The 16,936-nt window shown below is 39.8% G+C and overlaps 1 protein-coding gene and 3 pseudogenes across 1 annotated transcript in view; 1 reads left to right on the plus strand and 3 right to left on the minus strand.

Annotated features, from left to right (window-relative positions):
• Positions 1-16,936, plus strand: part of LOC150094907 (arylsulfatase B-like) — a 50,709-nt gene that overhangs the window by 20,939 nt on the left and 12,834 nt on the right. The window contains exons 3-5 of the mRNA XM_090411393.1: positions 12,397-12,509; positions 13,494-13,628; positions 14,490-14,612. Coding sequence (XP_090267519.1) covers positions 12,397-12,509; positions 13,494-13,628; positions 14,490-14,612 — 371 coding nt within the window. The remainder of the gene's footprint in view (positions 1-12,396; positions 12,510-13,493; positions 13,629-14,489; positions 14,613-16,936) is intronic.
• On the minus strand, positions 3,641-3,782 carry LOC150094908 (U2 spliceosomal RNA; annotated as a pseudogene).
• Positions 5,697-5,853, minus strand: LOC150094909 (U2 spliceosomal RNA; annotated as a pseudogene).
• Positions 11,458-11,586, minus strand: LOC150094910 (U2 spliceosomal RNA; annotated as a pseudogene).

Below are 16,936 nucleotides of genomic sequence, written 5' to 3' on the forward strand. Positions count from 1 at the left end.
TTTACTATATTCGGTATGAAACTCTCTGATTCCAATCTCTGAGTTTCTTATTCTTTTTTAAAACAATGTGATTTAATATCCCCTTAATTGAATTAGTATATATATTATTTTTTTATTCAAAATTAAGTGGATATTGAATACCACATTATTTCTTAGCCGAATAAGAAACTCAAAGATAGAAAATCTAATCTAAATGATGCCACACTTGATAATATACATATACACACCTCATTGCCATTGTGTGTATATGTATATTATCATAATGCTAAATAAATTTCAGTAATTATTTTATTTATTTTTTTATTAAGCATATGATAATATATATAAAAACATAATAAAAAATATTAAATTTTTTTTTTAATTTAGCATATGATAATGTAATATATATTTAATTAATTTAATTTTTTATTTAGCATATTATATATATACATATATATATAATATGTATATATATATATATATATATATATATATTAAGTTTGCGCCTGAAACAAAGTTCAAGTCTAAAGATGGTGCAACACCAGGGCAACTCATTGTAAAGGTGGGTAAAGATCTGATCACTATTCTTAATATTTTCTCATAATGTAAAGCACATCTCACTAGAAGATGCATACTACTGCAATGCATTATGGGTGGGGTCACTACCGAGACTGGTTTCAACCTTTTTTGAGGTCTCCTCAGTGAGTAGCTAGACCCTAAATACCAATACCAAGGTTCTTAAAGTTCTTAAAAGAACTGGGCAATGGACTGAGTCCTTGACTCTTTATCCCGTTATCTGAATGAAGTAAATCTGTGTGGATGGAGTTTATTGAGCTAAAAAGCTCTAGTCATGGCTGGATAATGGCAATAGCTGAGCCTTAGTTAAAACTTCATTGGCTACAGCATTGCCATTTGTTACCCTGGAAGTCCTAAAAAGGACTTTATGTTTCATTATCCCAATCCAATACCAAGGTTATAGTAATACGGAGCCTTATCAACTTTACCTATAGAAGTTGCAACAAGGTGTTTTTATTTTTAATAAAAAAATCTCTGGAGAAGATATAGATGTAATAAATTTTTTAACTTGGGGATATTGTATATTAGGATAACCAAGTTATTTTAGCAAAGTTATGGGTAGTGACCCCACCCATATTGCATTGCAGTATACATCTTCTAGTGAGATGTGCTTTACATTATGGAAAATACTAAGAATAGTGATTGGAGCTTTACCCACCTTTACATTGAGTTACCCTGGTGTTGCACCAGGGTAACTCAATCTTTAGGCTTTATAGACTTGAACGTTGTTTCAGGCACAAACTTAATTGTTTGCATACTTGGGATTAGGAGTTAAAATAACCAAGTTCATAAAATAACTTATTTTATATATATATTTATTATAATAAATATTTATATATATATTTATTTATTTATATATATACGGGGGATCCGCCCCCTGGCGCCTAAAACCCCGAGTTCTGGACTGGTAGGCAGGTTCTCCTTAAATTCTGATGACTCGAATTTGGAAATCTCGAAAGGGATTCCCCCCCCCCCCCCTGGCACCCAACTCCTTGAGTTCTGGACTGGTAGGCCGGTTCTCGTTGAATTCTGATGACTCGAATTTTGAAGACTCGAGTGACAGGGTAGCCCCTGAGTTTCAAAACGTTTTAAATAACTTGACAAAAAACGTGACACATAAACATGACATAAAAATGTTACATGAAAAGGCTTATTTTATATATATAGGGTAGATATTTATTTATTTATTTATATTTATATTTTTTAATTTATATATAAATTATTTTTTAATTTATAAAATATTTAGCTTAGCATATGATAGTGTATTTATTATATATATATATATATATACATTATTACAGAAGATAGTAGGAGAGGAAATAAAGATAGAGTGCATAGTGGTAGAGTAGGTAAAAGAGGCCTCAGCTGACCTGTTTTAGCTGTTTGCCCCCCAGGGGCGCTTCTAAAACGGCCGTTGATTTTTCACTGTAAAAAAAAGGAAAAATCCTAAAAAGGAAACATGTAACACAACAAAGAGAGAATAAATCTGGAGAAGGAATGGAAAGGTAAACTTAGAGGTGGAGGAAGGATCTGGCCCGAGTGATGCAGCTCACAAGGAACTGCACCGCCTCGCTGTAAGCCTTCGCCGCTCGGGTTCTCAGGTCCTCCCCCACCTGTGGGAGCTAAAAACCAGTCAAGCTGAGTACAGAAATCCACAAGGTGGTTACTGTTCCTTTCTTTTGTTGTGGGCTGTTATGATTCTTTTGGCCACCTCACTTCCCTTGGCCATGTCTAGTTTGCAGAGAGCTATGTAGAACGCCGAAGCTGCCTCCTCGTCTATATCCAGGGCTACCTCTATTTGCTCAGGGGTGATTTTGCTGATGTCATCAATGAAGAGGTCACCCGATTTTGCACTGACGATGTCGGGTCCATATTTCCCTGTGAGGAGGAGTTCAGGTTCTCCTACTTTATCTATTGCCTCTTTAAACTTTTCTGCCACCCCGGGCATACCTCTAAGGAGATGTTTTAGAGTCTCCCCTGCTTTTGCATGAGGGACTTCTGGGTGTTCGGTTTCAGATACTTTTGCTGTTTTGAGATTTGTGAGTTCTTCTTCCTGCGGACTTTATGGCCGTTTGGAAGTTTTGGTGTTCGTCTCCATCTCTACTGTATCTGAATTGGCGATGTCTATATTGGCAGTGGTAGCTTCGCTTTCGTCCGTGGAAGTTACCATGATGGTTTCTGCATTGTCAGTCTCTTCTGTTGGGATCGTGTTGCTGGTCTCTGCAATTCTGATAGGTTTCCCTCCCTTACGGGACCTTTTCGTTGTCTTAGACATGGCGGCATGATCAGGAGTGGCCTCAAGAGGCGGAAACTCTTCCTGTGTTGTGACCTTTTCATTACTTGGTTTTGTTGCTGATGATTGCACCACCCATCCTCTCTGCGAGGGTTCTGGATGGGCAGGTGTCGACTTTGTGGTCAGTGACCCCACATTTCAAACAAGCTGCCTCACATTTTTCTTGGTTGTGACCAATTTTTAGGCAGTTCTTGCATTTTATGCGAGGGCAGTCTGCCCCTAGATGATTGAAGGAACCACATCTAAAGCATTGCTTTTTGACGCCTGGGTAATTTACCATTACCTGGGCAGATCCTATGAGGACAAAGTTAGGAACTTCGGTCCCTATTTCAAGAGAGATGGTTACCTTCCCTGACTTCCACTCAGGATTGTCTGCATCATTGTGTACCTGGATTTCCCGTACAACTCACCACTTAAAGAATACGCTATGAATTATATCGTTGTTCTCTGCATATTCTAGGAGAAATCGTGGTATCTTAAGGGTTCTCAGGATGCTCCCAACTATGAAGGGAGATACTTTTACTTTAACACAGTCAAACCTTTGGAGAAGCTTTTCTCTGGTCTCCATATTTTTGGTCACTACCTGGTATCTTCCTCATGAGGAGTAAATCCAAAAATGTTCTCTGCGCCGACGCAGTTTATGATAGCTTTCGCCATCGCCCTTGCCGATATTGTGGCGTCAACCTCAATTCCGAGGGTACGCACACGCGGCAGAATGGAGGGCATGATCAGATGGGGGAGCCTAACTATTCCCACCACCAAGTGTTTGATGTTTCCCCAGTCCGGGGTTTAGGAAGCTCTGTAAATTTCCGGTTAAATATTGTGAAACCCGATGGGATTCACAATATTATCGGTACGATGGGACTCGTACCGATATTAACGGTTAAGAACAGAAACTACACACTTGATCTTAGCCAAAGGGCCGAGAAGCGATCACCAAGATAATCATCCAGAGGTCGATAAGCATTGGACGCTAAACCAATCTTTATATATTTTGTGAGTTCAACAAAAATTCATCATTGGCTTGTAGAGTAAGATAGGCTGAGAGTCAGCAGATAGTAGGAGAGGAAATAAAGCTAGAGTGCATAGTGGTAGAGTAGGTAAAAGAGGCCTCAGTTGACCTGTTTTAGCTGTTTTCCCCCCAGGGGCAATTCTAAAACGGTCGTTGATTTTTCACTTTTTAAGAAAAGGAAAAATCCTAAAAAGGAAACATGTAACAAAAACAAAAACATGAAGTACAGAGAAAACAAAAACTATACATAGGACTAGAAACTGAAAAAGAAAGGTGGAGGGAAGGGTCTGGCCTGAATGATGCAGCTCTCAAGGAGCTACACCGCCTCGTTGTAAACCTTCGCTGCTCAGGTTCTCAGGCCCTCCCCCCACCTGTGGGAATTAGGGAACATTATAGCTCTGGACAGGAAAACCAAGGGATGGTTATTGTGACTGTCGCTTTTTATGGGCAGTCATCATTCTTTTAGCCACTTCGCTTCCCTTGGCCATGTCTAATTTGGAGAGAGCTATGAAGAACGCCGATGTCGCCTCCTCGTCTATGTTCAGGCTACCTGTACTTGCTCATTGGTTATTTTGCTGATGCCTTCAACAAATAGTTCACCCCATTTTGCACTAACTACATTTGGACCATATTTCCCAGTGAGGAGGACTCAGGTTCCCCTATTCTCACTATTGCATTTTTAAATTTTTCTGCCACCCCAGGGATACCTTTAACTAGATGCTTTAGAGTCTCCCCTGCTTTTGCATGAGGAGTCTCTAATTCTTCTATTTCTGCTGGTTTTATTTTTTTCATCTCCTTTTCGTCTGGGCTGAGTGGTCGTTTGAAGGGGGTGCTGTTTGCCTCCATATTTTCTTCTTCTCCTGCGATTTCAGCATGTGTGACAGCTTGCTTTTTGGCTGGTTCTTCATGGATTTCTTGCTTCTTATCTTTCTCGGGTTTGGATTCTATGGCAGCATTTTTTTTTCTTATTGCTCTCCTTAGGTGGTGTGATGGTATGGCGTTCTGCTGCAGCCTTCAAGTTTGGAGAATCTTTCTTTTCTATATTGCTAGTATTGCCTGGCGGTATTGTTGTGATGGCACCTCCCATCCTTTCTGCCAGGGTTCTTAATGGGCAGGTGTCCACTTTGTGGTCTGTGGCACCACATTTTAGGCAGGCTGCCTCGCACTTATCCAGATTGTAGCCTGCCTTGAGGCAGTTTTTACACTTCGTTTTCAAGCAGTCGGCCCCAAGGTGGGTGAAGGCTCCACAACGGAAACATTGTTTCTTTACGCCAGGGTAATTAATCATTACTCTGGCAGATCCAATGACAATAAAGTTGGGAACTGGCGTTTTCATGTCTAGGGAGATGGTTACTTCGCCTGACTTCCATATGGGATTTTCTGCATCATTTAACACTTCCACATTGCGTACTACGCCCCATTTCCCGAATATGTCGTGGATAATCTTAAGATCAGTTTCAACATATTCCAAAGGGAATCTGGGGATTCTAAGTAACTTGGTGATACTTCCCACCAAAAATGGGACTATTTTTTCCCCATTACACTCAAAACCTCCGAGTAGTTTATCTCGGGTTTGTATACTTCTGACGACTACTTGGAAGCGGCCACTGCCGAAGTGAGTAAATCCGAAAATCTGGTCGGCACCGACTGTTTCGATGAGGGATTTGGCTAAACATCGGGGATGCAGGTCGGCATCCACTTCTATTCCGAGTGTCCGCGTACGCGGCAAAGCCATAGCTGGTTAGGGGGGGGGGGCTAAGCTATTCTCACCACTGCCAAGTGTTTAATATGTCCCCATTTGTTTAATATTTCCAAAGGACTAGACATACATCTTTGGGAAGATCTGTAAATTTCCGGTTAAATATCGTGAACCCCGATGGGACTCGTACCGATATTAACATTAAGAACAGATACTACGAAATGCTAGTAGCCTGTTAAGCTGATATGCACAGACACTATACACTTTATCTAAGCCAAACGGCCGAGAAGCGATCTTTTATAATAATAATTTGTGAGTTCAACGTATCTCATCATTGGCCTGTGGAGTAAGATAGGCTGAGATTCAGCAGATAGTAGGAGAGGAAATAAAGATAGAGTGCATAGTAGTAGAGTAGATGAAAGAGGCCTCAGCTAACCTGTTTTAGCTGTTGACCCCCCAGGGGGGTGCTTCTAAAACGGTCGTTGATTTTTCACTTTTAAAAGGAAAAATCCTGAAAAGGAAAAAAAAAAGGAGAGACTAAGCAAATTTAACAAGTGTAAATAAATCTAAAGACTATGTGGAAGACAATTCTATAGAGGAATGAGTTTGTCGAGCAAACCCAGAACAGTATAACCAGGAAAAGAAGGGAGATGACCTGGCCCGGAAGGCCCCGCCCTGAAAAGGGCTTGGGACCACCTCGATGTTGGCCTTCGCAGTCCGGGTTTCAGGTCAACCCCAACCTGGGGACAGAAAAACTTTCAACTGCGAAAGGACTAGACATACCTGTGGGTTAAACGCTGATTGGGAAGGAAGATCGAGATAGCGTCAACACCTACATCTTGAAGGTGTTATAGGTGTAGACACAACCGGATTCCCCCCCCCCCCCGTATGATCTGGCAGATGGTTGGTGGATCGCACCATCTCCTAAGGAACCGCTCTTCTCCCCGTAAGTACCTTTCCTGCTCCAGGAAGCGGCGGAGGTAGGCTGAGAGACAGTTCTTAACACAGAGATAGATGCGATCCTTCTCGTTAAGAAGGTGTTTTTTCCTGATTTTCCAAATGTGGTGTTTGATCACATTTATTAGGAAAATCAGGTGTTTCTTGTTTTTGGTTACTGGGGGAGGAAACTGTAGCAAAACTACTTCGGCGAATGCGAACGCTGGGATCGCAAGCACCTCAGCCAGTCTGTGCCAAACACGCTGTGCTGGCGGGCAGTGAAAGAAGAGATGCCCAACGGTTTCTATCACGCCGCAGAAGGGGGTTGCACCGTCGCGGGTTGTAGGCTGATTTTACTAGTTTCACGGGAGTCTGCCGTAGGCGATTCTCCAGGCTAAGTCCCTGTGAAATGGTTGTCCCCAGCTGTTTTTTATGTTGGTGAACAGCACCTCTTCGTTTGTGCCCAGATCGGGCTTTTCCCAGTCAAAGCTGTCAAAAATTTTCCAGTACAGCTTGTTTGGGCTGAGCTGAAGCACTCGAACTCCATCCGTGCCAATTGTTTGAAAAGTTTGCATATTGTGTAGTACCACTCGGGCACCCTCTCCGCACATGGTCCGGCGTGGCCAGTGATCCCGAAGTAGGGTAGGAAAAATCCTAAGAAGTATTTAATCAGATTGCCGGAAGGGTGATTTGATGCCAGTGCTTTCCGTATGGTCTGAGCAGTGTTGGTTAGGTGGCAGTATTTGAGGATTTGCAAGGCGAATCCCCCTTGTGTGTGTGTGTGTGGGGGGGAAGATGGAGAAAGGTCCTGCGCACCTCGTGTTTCCTGTTGTTCCAGAAAAAATTAGTGATATGTTTGTGAATGGCGTTGTCTTGTGTGTCTGTGAGGTTAATGGTGTGCAGTAACATCGGTTTTAGGACTGTTTTGATAACTGTTGCTCTACCTTCGAATGATAGGTAGTTGGGGTTAAAGGGTTTGAGTTTTTCGTCACAAATTTCTATTAAGTTTTTGTTTGCAACACTGCGGTCGCTAGGAAGGGAATTCCTAGTATTGTTAATGGGCCGGTTGTGGGTTTCAGACCATACGGAAGACTAGCAGAGTCGAATTTCTCATGAATTTTGATTCTTGTTTTTTCTGAGTTGATAATAATAATTTGTGAGTTCAACAAATCTTCATCATCAGCCTGTAGAGTAAGATAGGCTGAGAGTCACCAGATAGTAGGAGAGGAAATAAAGATAGAGTGCATAGTGGTAGGGTAGGCTAAAGAGGCCTCAGTTGACCGGTTTTAGCTATTTGCCTCCCCAGGGGCGTTTCTAAAACGGTCGTTGATTTTTCACTTTACAAAAAAGGAAAAATCCTAAAAAGGAAACATGTAACAAAACAAAAACAAAAAAGTACACAGAAAAGCAAAAATTGAAAGTTAAACTTAGAGGTGGAGGAAGGATCTGGCTCGAGTGATGCAGCTCACAAGGAACTGCACCGCCTCGCTGTAAGCCTTCGCCGCTCGGGTTCTCAGGTCCTCCCCCACCTGTGATAGCTGAAACCGGTGAAGCTGTGTACAGAAACCCCACAAGGTGGTTACTGTGTCTTTCTTTTGTTGTGGGCTGTTATTATTCTTTAGGCCACCTCACTTCCCTTGGCCATGTCTAGTTTGCAGAGAGCTATGAAGAACGCCGAGGCTGCCTCCTCGTCTAAATCCTGGGCTACCTCTACTTGCTCAGGGGTGATTTTGCTGATGTCATCAACGAAAATGTCACCCCATTTTGCACTGACGATGTCAGATCCATGTTCTCTTGTGAGGAGGAGTTCAGGTTCTTCTATTTTTTTTATCGCTTCTTTGAATTTTTCCGCCATCCCTGGGATACCTCTGATGAGATGGCTGAGAGTCTCCCCTGCTTTCGCGTGAGGGACTTCTGGGTGGGCGGTCTCAGATACTTTTGCTGTTTTGGGCGTTACCAACTCTTCTTCCTGTGGGCTTAATGGCCGTTTGGAGGTGTTGGTGTTCACCTCCATCTTTCCTTCTTCCCTATCTATATCATCTGTATGGTTTCAATAGCGACTGTTTCTTCTTGTTGGATTTTACTGCTTGTGGAAGTTTTTTTCCCCTTTCGGTTTATCTTAGACGTGGAGGTATGGATTTCTGTTATATCAGGAGCAGCCTCGAAAGGAAGAGAAGCTTCCTGTGGTGTGTCATTTCCATTGCTTGGTGGAGTTGCTGGCGTGATTGCACCACCCATCCTCTCAGCAAGGGTTCTGGATGGGCATGTGTCCACTTTGTGGTCAATTACCCCACATTTCAGGCATGCTGACTCAAAGTTTTCTTGGTTGTGGCCTGCTTTGAGGCAGTTTTTACATTTCACTCTAGGACAGTCCGCCCCAAGGTGAGTGAAAGCACCACATCTAAAACATTGTTTTTTTACACCAGGGTAATTTATCATTACTCTGGCGGATCCAATAATAATGAAGTTGGGAACGGGCGTTTTCATCTCGAGGGAGATGTGGACTTCACCCGACTTCCATTTGGGGTTTTCTGCGTCATTTAGGACTTCCACCTTGTGTATAACGCCCCATTTCCCGAATATTTCGTGGATGATCTTTACATCCGTTTCAACATATTCTAAAGGGAATCTGGGGATTCTAAGTAGTTTGGTAATGCTCCCTACCAAAAATGGAACTATTGTTTTTCTATTACACTCGAATCCTGCAAGTAGTTTGTCTCTTGTTTGCTCACTCCTTACTACTACTTGGAAGCGGCCACCAGCAAAGGGAGTAAACCCAAAAATCTGCTCAGCGCCGACGCTTTCGATGAGGGGTTTGGCTAAACATCGAGGTCGTAGATCAGCTTCCACTTCGATACCAAGGGTCCGCGTACGCGGCAAACCAGCGAGTGTGGTGTTCTTGCCCCAGTCTGGGGTTTATTCTGTATCTGCTGCTGTAGTTTATTATCAAGTGCCTCTATGAGACGCTTTGCCGATAATAACTGAGCTAACATATACTATACTACAATTTGCGCTTAGCTAAACAATTTGCTAATCACTTATGGGGAAAGTTCACAAAAATGAACTACACACTTGATCTAAGCCAAAAGGCCGAGAAGCGCGTTAATAATTTGTGAGTTCAACAAATCTTCATCATCGGCCTGTAGAGTAAGATAGGCTGAGAGTCAGCAGATAGTAGGAGAGGAAATAAAGATAGAGTGCATAGTGGTAGAGTAGGTTAAAGAGGCCTCCGTTGACCTGTTTTAGCTGTTTGCCCCCCAGGCGCGTTTCTAAAACGGTCGTTGATTTTTGACTTTACAAAAAGGAAAAATCCTAAAAGGAAACATGTAACAAAACAAACAAAAAAAAAGTACAGAGAAAAGCAAAAATTGAAAGTTAAACTTAGAGGTGGAGGAAGGATCTTGCCCGAGTGATGCAGCTGACAAGGAACTGCACTGCCTCGCTGTAAGCCTTCGGCGCTCGGGTTCTCAGGTCCTCCCCCACCTGTGGGAGCTAAAAACCAGTGAAGCTGAGTACAGAAATCCACAATGTGGTTAATGTTCCTTTCTTTTGTTATGGGCTGTTATGATTCTTTTGGCCACCTCACTTCCCTTGGCCATGTCTAGTTTGCAGAGAGCAATGTAGAACGCCGAAGCTGTCTCCTCATCTATATCCAGGGCTATCTCTACTTGCTCAGGGGTAATTTTGCTGATGTCATCAACGAAGAGGTCACCCCATTTTGCACTGACGATGTCGGGTCCATATTTCCCTGTGAGGAGGAGTTCAGGTTCTCCTACTTTATCTATTGCCTCTTTCAACTTTTCTGCCACCCCAGGCATACCTCTAAGGAGATGTTTTAGACTCTCCCCTGCTTTTGCATGAGGGACTTCTGGGTGTTCGGTTTCAGATACTTTTGCTGTTTTGAGATTTGTCCGCTCTTCTTCCTGCGGACTTAATGGCCGTTTGGAAGTTTTGGTGTTCGTCTCCATCTCTACTACAGCTTCTTCTACTGTATCTGAATTGGCAGTGGTAGCTTCGCTTTCGTCCGTGGGAGTTACCATGATGGTTTCTGCATTGTCAGTCTCTTCTGTTGGGATCGTATTGCTGGTCTCTGCAATTCTGGTAGGTTTCCCTCCCTTTCGGGACCTTTTCGTTGTCTTAGACATGGCGGCATGATCAGGAGTGGCCTCAAGAGGCGGAAACTCTTCCTGTGTTGTGACCTTTTCATTACTTGGTTTTGTTGCTGATGATTGCACCACCCATCCTCTCTGCGAGGGTTCTGGATGGGCAGGTGTCGACTTTGTGGGCAGTGACCCCACATTTCAAACAAGCTGCCTCACATTTTTCTTGGTTGTGGCCAATTTTTAGGCAGTTCTTGCATTTTATGCGAGGGCAGTCTGCCCCAAGATGATTGAAGGCACTACATCTAAAGCATTGCTTTTTGACGCCTGGGTAATTTACCGTTACCCAGGCAGATCCTATGAGGACAAAGTTAGGAACTTCGGTCCTCATTTCAAGAGAGATAGTTACCTCCCCTGACTTCCATTCAGGATTGTCTGAGTCATTGTGAACCTGGATTTCCCGTACAACTCCCCACTTAGAGAAGACGCTGTGAATTATATCGCTGTTCTCTGCGTATTCTAGGGGAAATCGTGGTATCTTAAGGGTTCTCAGGATGCTCCCAACCATGAAGGGAGATACTTTTACCTTGCCACAGTCAAACCCTTTGAGAAGCTTTTCTCTGGTCTCGATATTTTTGGTCACTACCTGGTATCTTCCTCCCCCATAAGGGGTAAATCCAAAAATGTTCTCTGCGCCGACGCAGTTTATGATAGCTTTCGCCATCGCCCTTGCCGGTATTTTGTGGCGTCAACCTCAATTCCGAGGGTACGCACACGCGGCAGAATGGAGGGCATGATCAGATGGGGGGAGCCTAACTATTCCCACCACCGAGTGTTTGATATTTCCCCAGTCTGGGGTTTAGGAAGTTCTGCAAATTTCCCGTTAAATATCGTGAATCGTGAAACCCGATGGGACTCGTACCGATATTAACGGTTAAGAACAGAAACTATACACTACACACTGATCTAAGCCAAATGGCCGAGAAGCGATCGCTACGAGCAATGACCACTACGAGAAAGAAAACCAGAACGTCATGTTACCCTCCAAGGGTATTGGATTCTTTATCAATCAGAAGCGAGTTGATGCATATGAGAACCTCTCCGGAACTTCTGAAGTCCACAATTGTAAAAAAATTCACTTTATATTTGATCTATTAATAAAACCGAAAGGTGTAGTTTGAAAACATTTAATCTTGTTCTAAATTTCATTATCAGCTAATATTATTGAAGATATAACATTTAATGTATTAATTAATTTTGTATTTTATATCCATAATTTAAATAACTCTAGAGTCCATCTATATTAGTGTCATTCTTCGAATATGTTAATATACGATTATGATCAAATATTTTCTTAATGAAAAGAAAATCCATCAATTAAAAAAGAAGGAAGAATTACCTGTTTATTAATGCATCATTTTCCAATGAAATATAACTATGTAGATGAAACATTCGAAAAAAATACTCGAAATGCTGTGTTGGGTACTTTGTAATAATAAATATTTCTCACTTGGGTGTAGCGAACAAGTTAGTAGCTTTAGTCACTACACTCTAATTGAGTAAAAAAAAAAAATTTATTTTTATTTTTTCATTTGTAAATTTCAAAGCGATTGATTACTTTATTAAGAACAAACATGGAACACTTTTAAATTAGGATATAAATATTATCATCAGAAGTAATATTTTGATTAATTACCTGCATTTATAGAATAGTATCTAGTATTAAGAAACGCTCACTTCCCTAGACTGAAAAGTTGACAACTTTTATACATCCTCAATGTTTTCTTTCCATTCTTGTCAGGTTTACAACATGGCGTGCTGTATGCGTCTCAGCCAACTGCTTTACCACTGAATTTCACGCTTCTTCCAGAGTACTTGAAACGATTGGGTTATGCGACATATGGTGTTGGCAAAGTAAGAAAATTTCTTTTTAGTCTTTTTATGCATTTATATAGAAACTATTGAAAATATTCTAAACCGTTAACTCTTGTTATTCATCATTATTAAAGAATTCCAGTCGTATGTTAATTTTGCAAAGCCACCTCACTTTCGTTAGTTGTAATTATTGTAATTATATAGCAGCACTCAAGGAATTCTTTGAAGCCGTAGAGCTATTTATTTCCACGTGATATAAATGAATTCTGATTTGGTTAAGTTGAATATGTTACCAGAAGAATGGAAAATGTCGATTCTTCTTACAAAAGTATTTTCACCAAGGTACTCCGCAGTTCAGCAACACAGAAATGAAGTTCTGCTTTTCTTGAACAATGTCAAGTAGTAGTTGAACAAAAGGTATGCCGTAAGCGATACGTATATTCAGTAAATTTTTAGCTTTTCTTCTTAAAGTCAAACTTTCTCCGTTTAACTCAATATCTTCAGCTGTCCAGCAATATGATGATTTTATTTGGCATTCAGGGAAGATTGCAAGGGGGCAAATGCTATCATCTCGTGCTCCCTAACATTATATTACCGTACAGCTCACACTATTTGAAACAGTGTGAGATGTACGGTCTATTTTCTGTATTTACGCGATTAGCAACCCAAGTTTCTGGGAGGAATATTTGCTTGTGCCAGAGATCAACTAATTCGGAAACTGGTCAAAGAAGGGCTTTGAAAAAGCTCCTTTAGTTGGCGACTAGAATCAAAATTACACTGGTTTTTCTTCCAACAGCCTAGTACTATGGATGCCATATGCCATTTCCATAGGGCTACACAGGCCGTTTTTATTTTAATTCTAATTCTATTTAATTTTAATTTTTAATTGTATTTAATTGTAATTTTAATTTTATTTTTTTAAATTAAATTAAATTATTAAGAGTTTTAGTAAACCGTGGTATTAAACATTTTAATGTTTCATATGAATAACTATTAAACCTTATTATTTTGCTTATCTTTCAGTGGCATCTCGGATTCTACAAGAAAGAATACACACCTACAGAAAGAGGGTTTGATTCGTTTTATGGTATTTGGGCAGGAGGAGGTGATTACTTCGACCACACGTACTACAGTACCATGGCAAATCCTGACTTCCCCGTGAGTATTCTATGTTTTGTTATTTTATAAGAAAATTACAGCATCACGTTTAGTACTTCTGTTGGATAGCAATACATTTAAACTATACCATACTTGCCTAACGATTTTAGCGTATATATACTACATAAATTAATCTGTTAATATGTTATACATATATTAGTCTGTTAAAGCCATTCATTGTAATCAACTATGGTGTCAGTTTAAACATTTCCTTTAGATTATGAATGTACGCAACTCGGATGTTCGTAATCAACCAGAAATATCTGGGAAAGAGAATATTATTTAAACAGAGAAAGGTATAATTCCATGAGATTCATATTACACCTGTTTTATGATATCCAACGATTTTGTCTGCTTGTTCCCACATGAGACTGGCTGACTTACGCAGCTGAAAAAGTCTTTCTAAACGTTTCTCTCTTTCTATATGGGATTCGGACCAAGGAAATGTCGTATTATTTTTGTAAATGAAATGAAGATGTATAGTTTTTTTTTGTTTGTATTATTTTATAATGAACGGCTAGGTTTGAGTGGATCGAACTCAGTTAGACTCTAGTTTTTGTTAAATAAAAATTAAATAATTCAAACTCAATCTGAACCTTATTGTGAACAATTTCAAAAGGCATATGGAGTTGGAACTCATTTCGACAAATACGCCAAAAACGTAGTACCTGTTCTACCTGCTGTCTGCAGTTAAAGTCGAAGTATCAGTGCCCTGTCTGTCAACTATGTGTCTCTTTTTTTATGAAAGGAAAAAAATCCACACCGATTAAGTTTATTTTTATTTTTATTTATTTATTTATTTTTGCACTTGGTCCAAAATTGTCAGCATATTCCTCGTTCGTTTGAAATTTTATCTTTCAGATCATATATGGACGAGACCTTCATGATGGATTGGAACACGTGATGGATCAAGCAGGACATTATAGTACTCATATATATACAGAAAAAACTATTCAGATAATTGAAAAACACAATAAATCCCAGGCAAGTAAAATTACCCAAATAAATATTTGTTTGTTTGCATAATTTGGATTTTGCCACATTATAATTTATTCAACTGCCTCATTCCTACTTGATGCAACTAAATTACACACTTCAAAATACTATCGTGAATCAGTCGACACTGAATAATGGCAATATAGAACTTATGCTTCCCAAATTAAAAAAAAAATTAACTAATATCAGATGGTTTCGTGCATAGGGAGTTAACACATTCTTGAAACATGTCACAAGTTGCATAGTAATATTATTTCCATATCCATAGTATTATTAATTGGAGTAATATCCCCGATAGAGGGCATTATTTAATATGAAAATTACGACAAAATGCTAACTACTCGTATTTATGTAAAAAAAAAAAAACTGATATCACATTTAAATCCACCTATATGACATGAAGAGAAGAATTTTTAATCTTAAGTTTTGTTTATAACCGCTTGAGTTGCTCAATAGCTGAAATATCTCATTGTTTATAAACGGATATTATATTATTAATCAGTTATTAATAAGGACTTTTTTGGATTAAAAAAGATCCCAAAAAGCTCTTCTATTACGTAAATTTTAAGTTATCTATACTGAGACAAGACCGTAAGCTGTTGCTTGTCTGGCTTATCCAATCTGCTTTGAGACCAAGTACTTTTTGTTTGTCGCTATGGCAGCCACTTGGTTGTTTCGATTTTCCTGATATTTTGTACTCATAAAGATGTTTTTTTGTATGAGTATGTTGGGCTTTTCTCTAACATACTCAACAACAAAAACTATCGTCAACACTTCAGAAATGGGTTGTAAAAGCAAGTGAATTTAAGTATCTCTAAAATAGGTTAATTAAAATTTATTTATAATGACTATATTATTTTCATAAAATATCTAATTTAAAATTAGCAAACAAGTAGGCATTTGTAGCTAAATATACACATAAAAATAAATAAATCAACTAAAATAATAAAAGGATATTTGAAAATGAAGGAGAGGTCAAAATAAGTTTAGCGTGCGAATATACACTCATGTATGTAGGATGAATGTCGTGTTCAGCACACCGATTTGAGATAGTGAAGAAAAAAAAAATATATATATATATATAACATCAGGTGAGTCGTATGACAAGCGATATGGCTCACAGGTGTATTGTTCATGTATTCATTTTCCTCCAGATGCATCGGTTTCCTCTTCGAACCACAAATCTGTCTCGAACACATTTAGTAGTTTCACACATGGAGGAGTTTGGATAATTCGTTAAATTCATGCAGTTGTTATTCTACATTTACTTAAACTTCGTCTTGTAACGCTCACGGATTAATAATAAGAGAACAAAAATAATGTTCTGTAATATATTACAATAAATCTTTAGAATTTTTAATATTATCAAACATTAATTAGAATGCAATATTATACCATTTAAATTTTTATATAAAAATCAATAAATATTTTTAAAAATGTTTATTTATATTTCAAGAATATTTCAAGAACGGCAGGGGGAGTGTCCTTTCTAGGACTTCCAGGGTAACGAATGGCAATGCTGTAGCCAATGAAGTTTTAACTGAGGCTCGGCTATTGCAGTTACCCAGCCATGACATGACTAGAGCTTTTTAGTTCAATGACACTCCATCCACACAGATTTTCTTCATTCAGATGACGGGATAAAGAGTCCATCGCCCAGTTCTTATAAGAACTATTTATATATTTCAAGAGATGTTATGCTGTAGAGCTTTTGATGTGAATGGACGTTTTATTTTAGACTGAGCCTGATTAATTTGTTTACAAGATTTTTCACGAAACGCGCATTGCACTGGCGCAGACACAGTTTGTTTCCTACTGTCTTCCCCTCTGCATGAAACATGCAAGAGGTCTAATGGCCGGCAGACCCCACCCGCAATGAAGACCAGTGGTGGATTTATGGTTTTATTGAGGGAGGTAGGATTTCAATCTGTGGCCAAGTGAATTCATGACACTCCTTTTCCCTATCATAGGACAGCTAGTTGTATTTCATTGCTGGTAGACACCTAAGAGTGGCTACAAGATTTGCTAGTGGACACTCAAAAGTCCACGGGATTACCTTGCAAGTTGCTCGGGACACCTGAGCAACCCCCTATTCTCTCTTCTAGTCACAAACTAATCCAAATAACGGACACTCCATATGATGAGCTACACTTCAAACAGCTGTTGGCAGTATTCAAGCATGTAGGTGGCCTGTTACAAAGAAAATGGCCAGGAAAGGTAGCAATACACCAAATAACAGAGGTTGAAACAGAGGACTATCAATCCCCTGACCCTCTCCCCAGCACTTCTCAAGGTAACACCAGAGAGATTAT

Source organism: Typopeltis vanoorti, chromosome 21 (genome assembly GCF_054136105.1).
Source record: "Typopeltis vanoorti isolate ZY-2024b chromosome 21, IOZ_Tvanoo_1.0, whole genome shotgun sequence".
Taxonomy (NCBI): domain Eukaryota; kingdom Metazoa; phylum Arthropoda; class Arachnida; order Uropygi; family Thelyphonidae; genus Typopeltis; species Typopeltis vanoorti.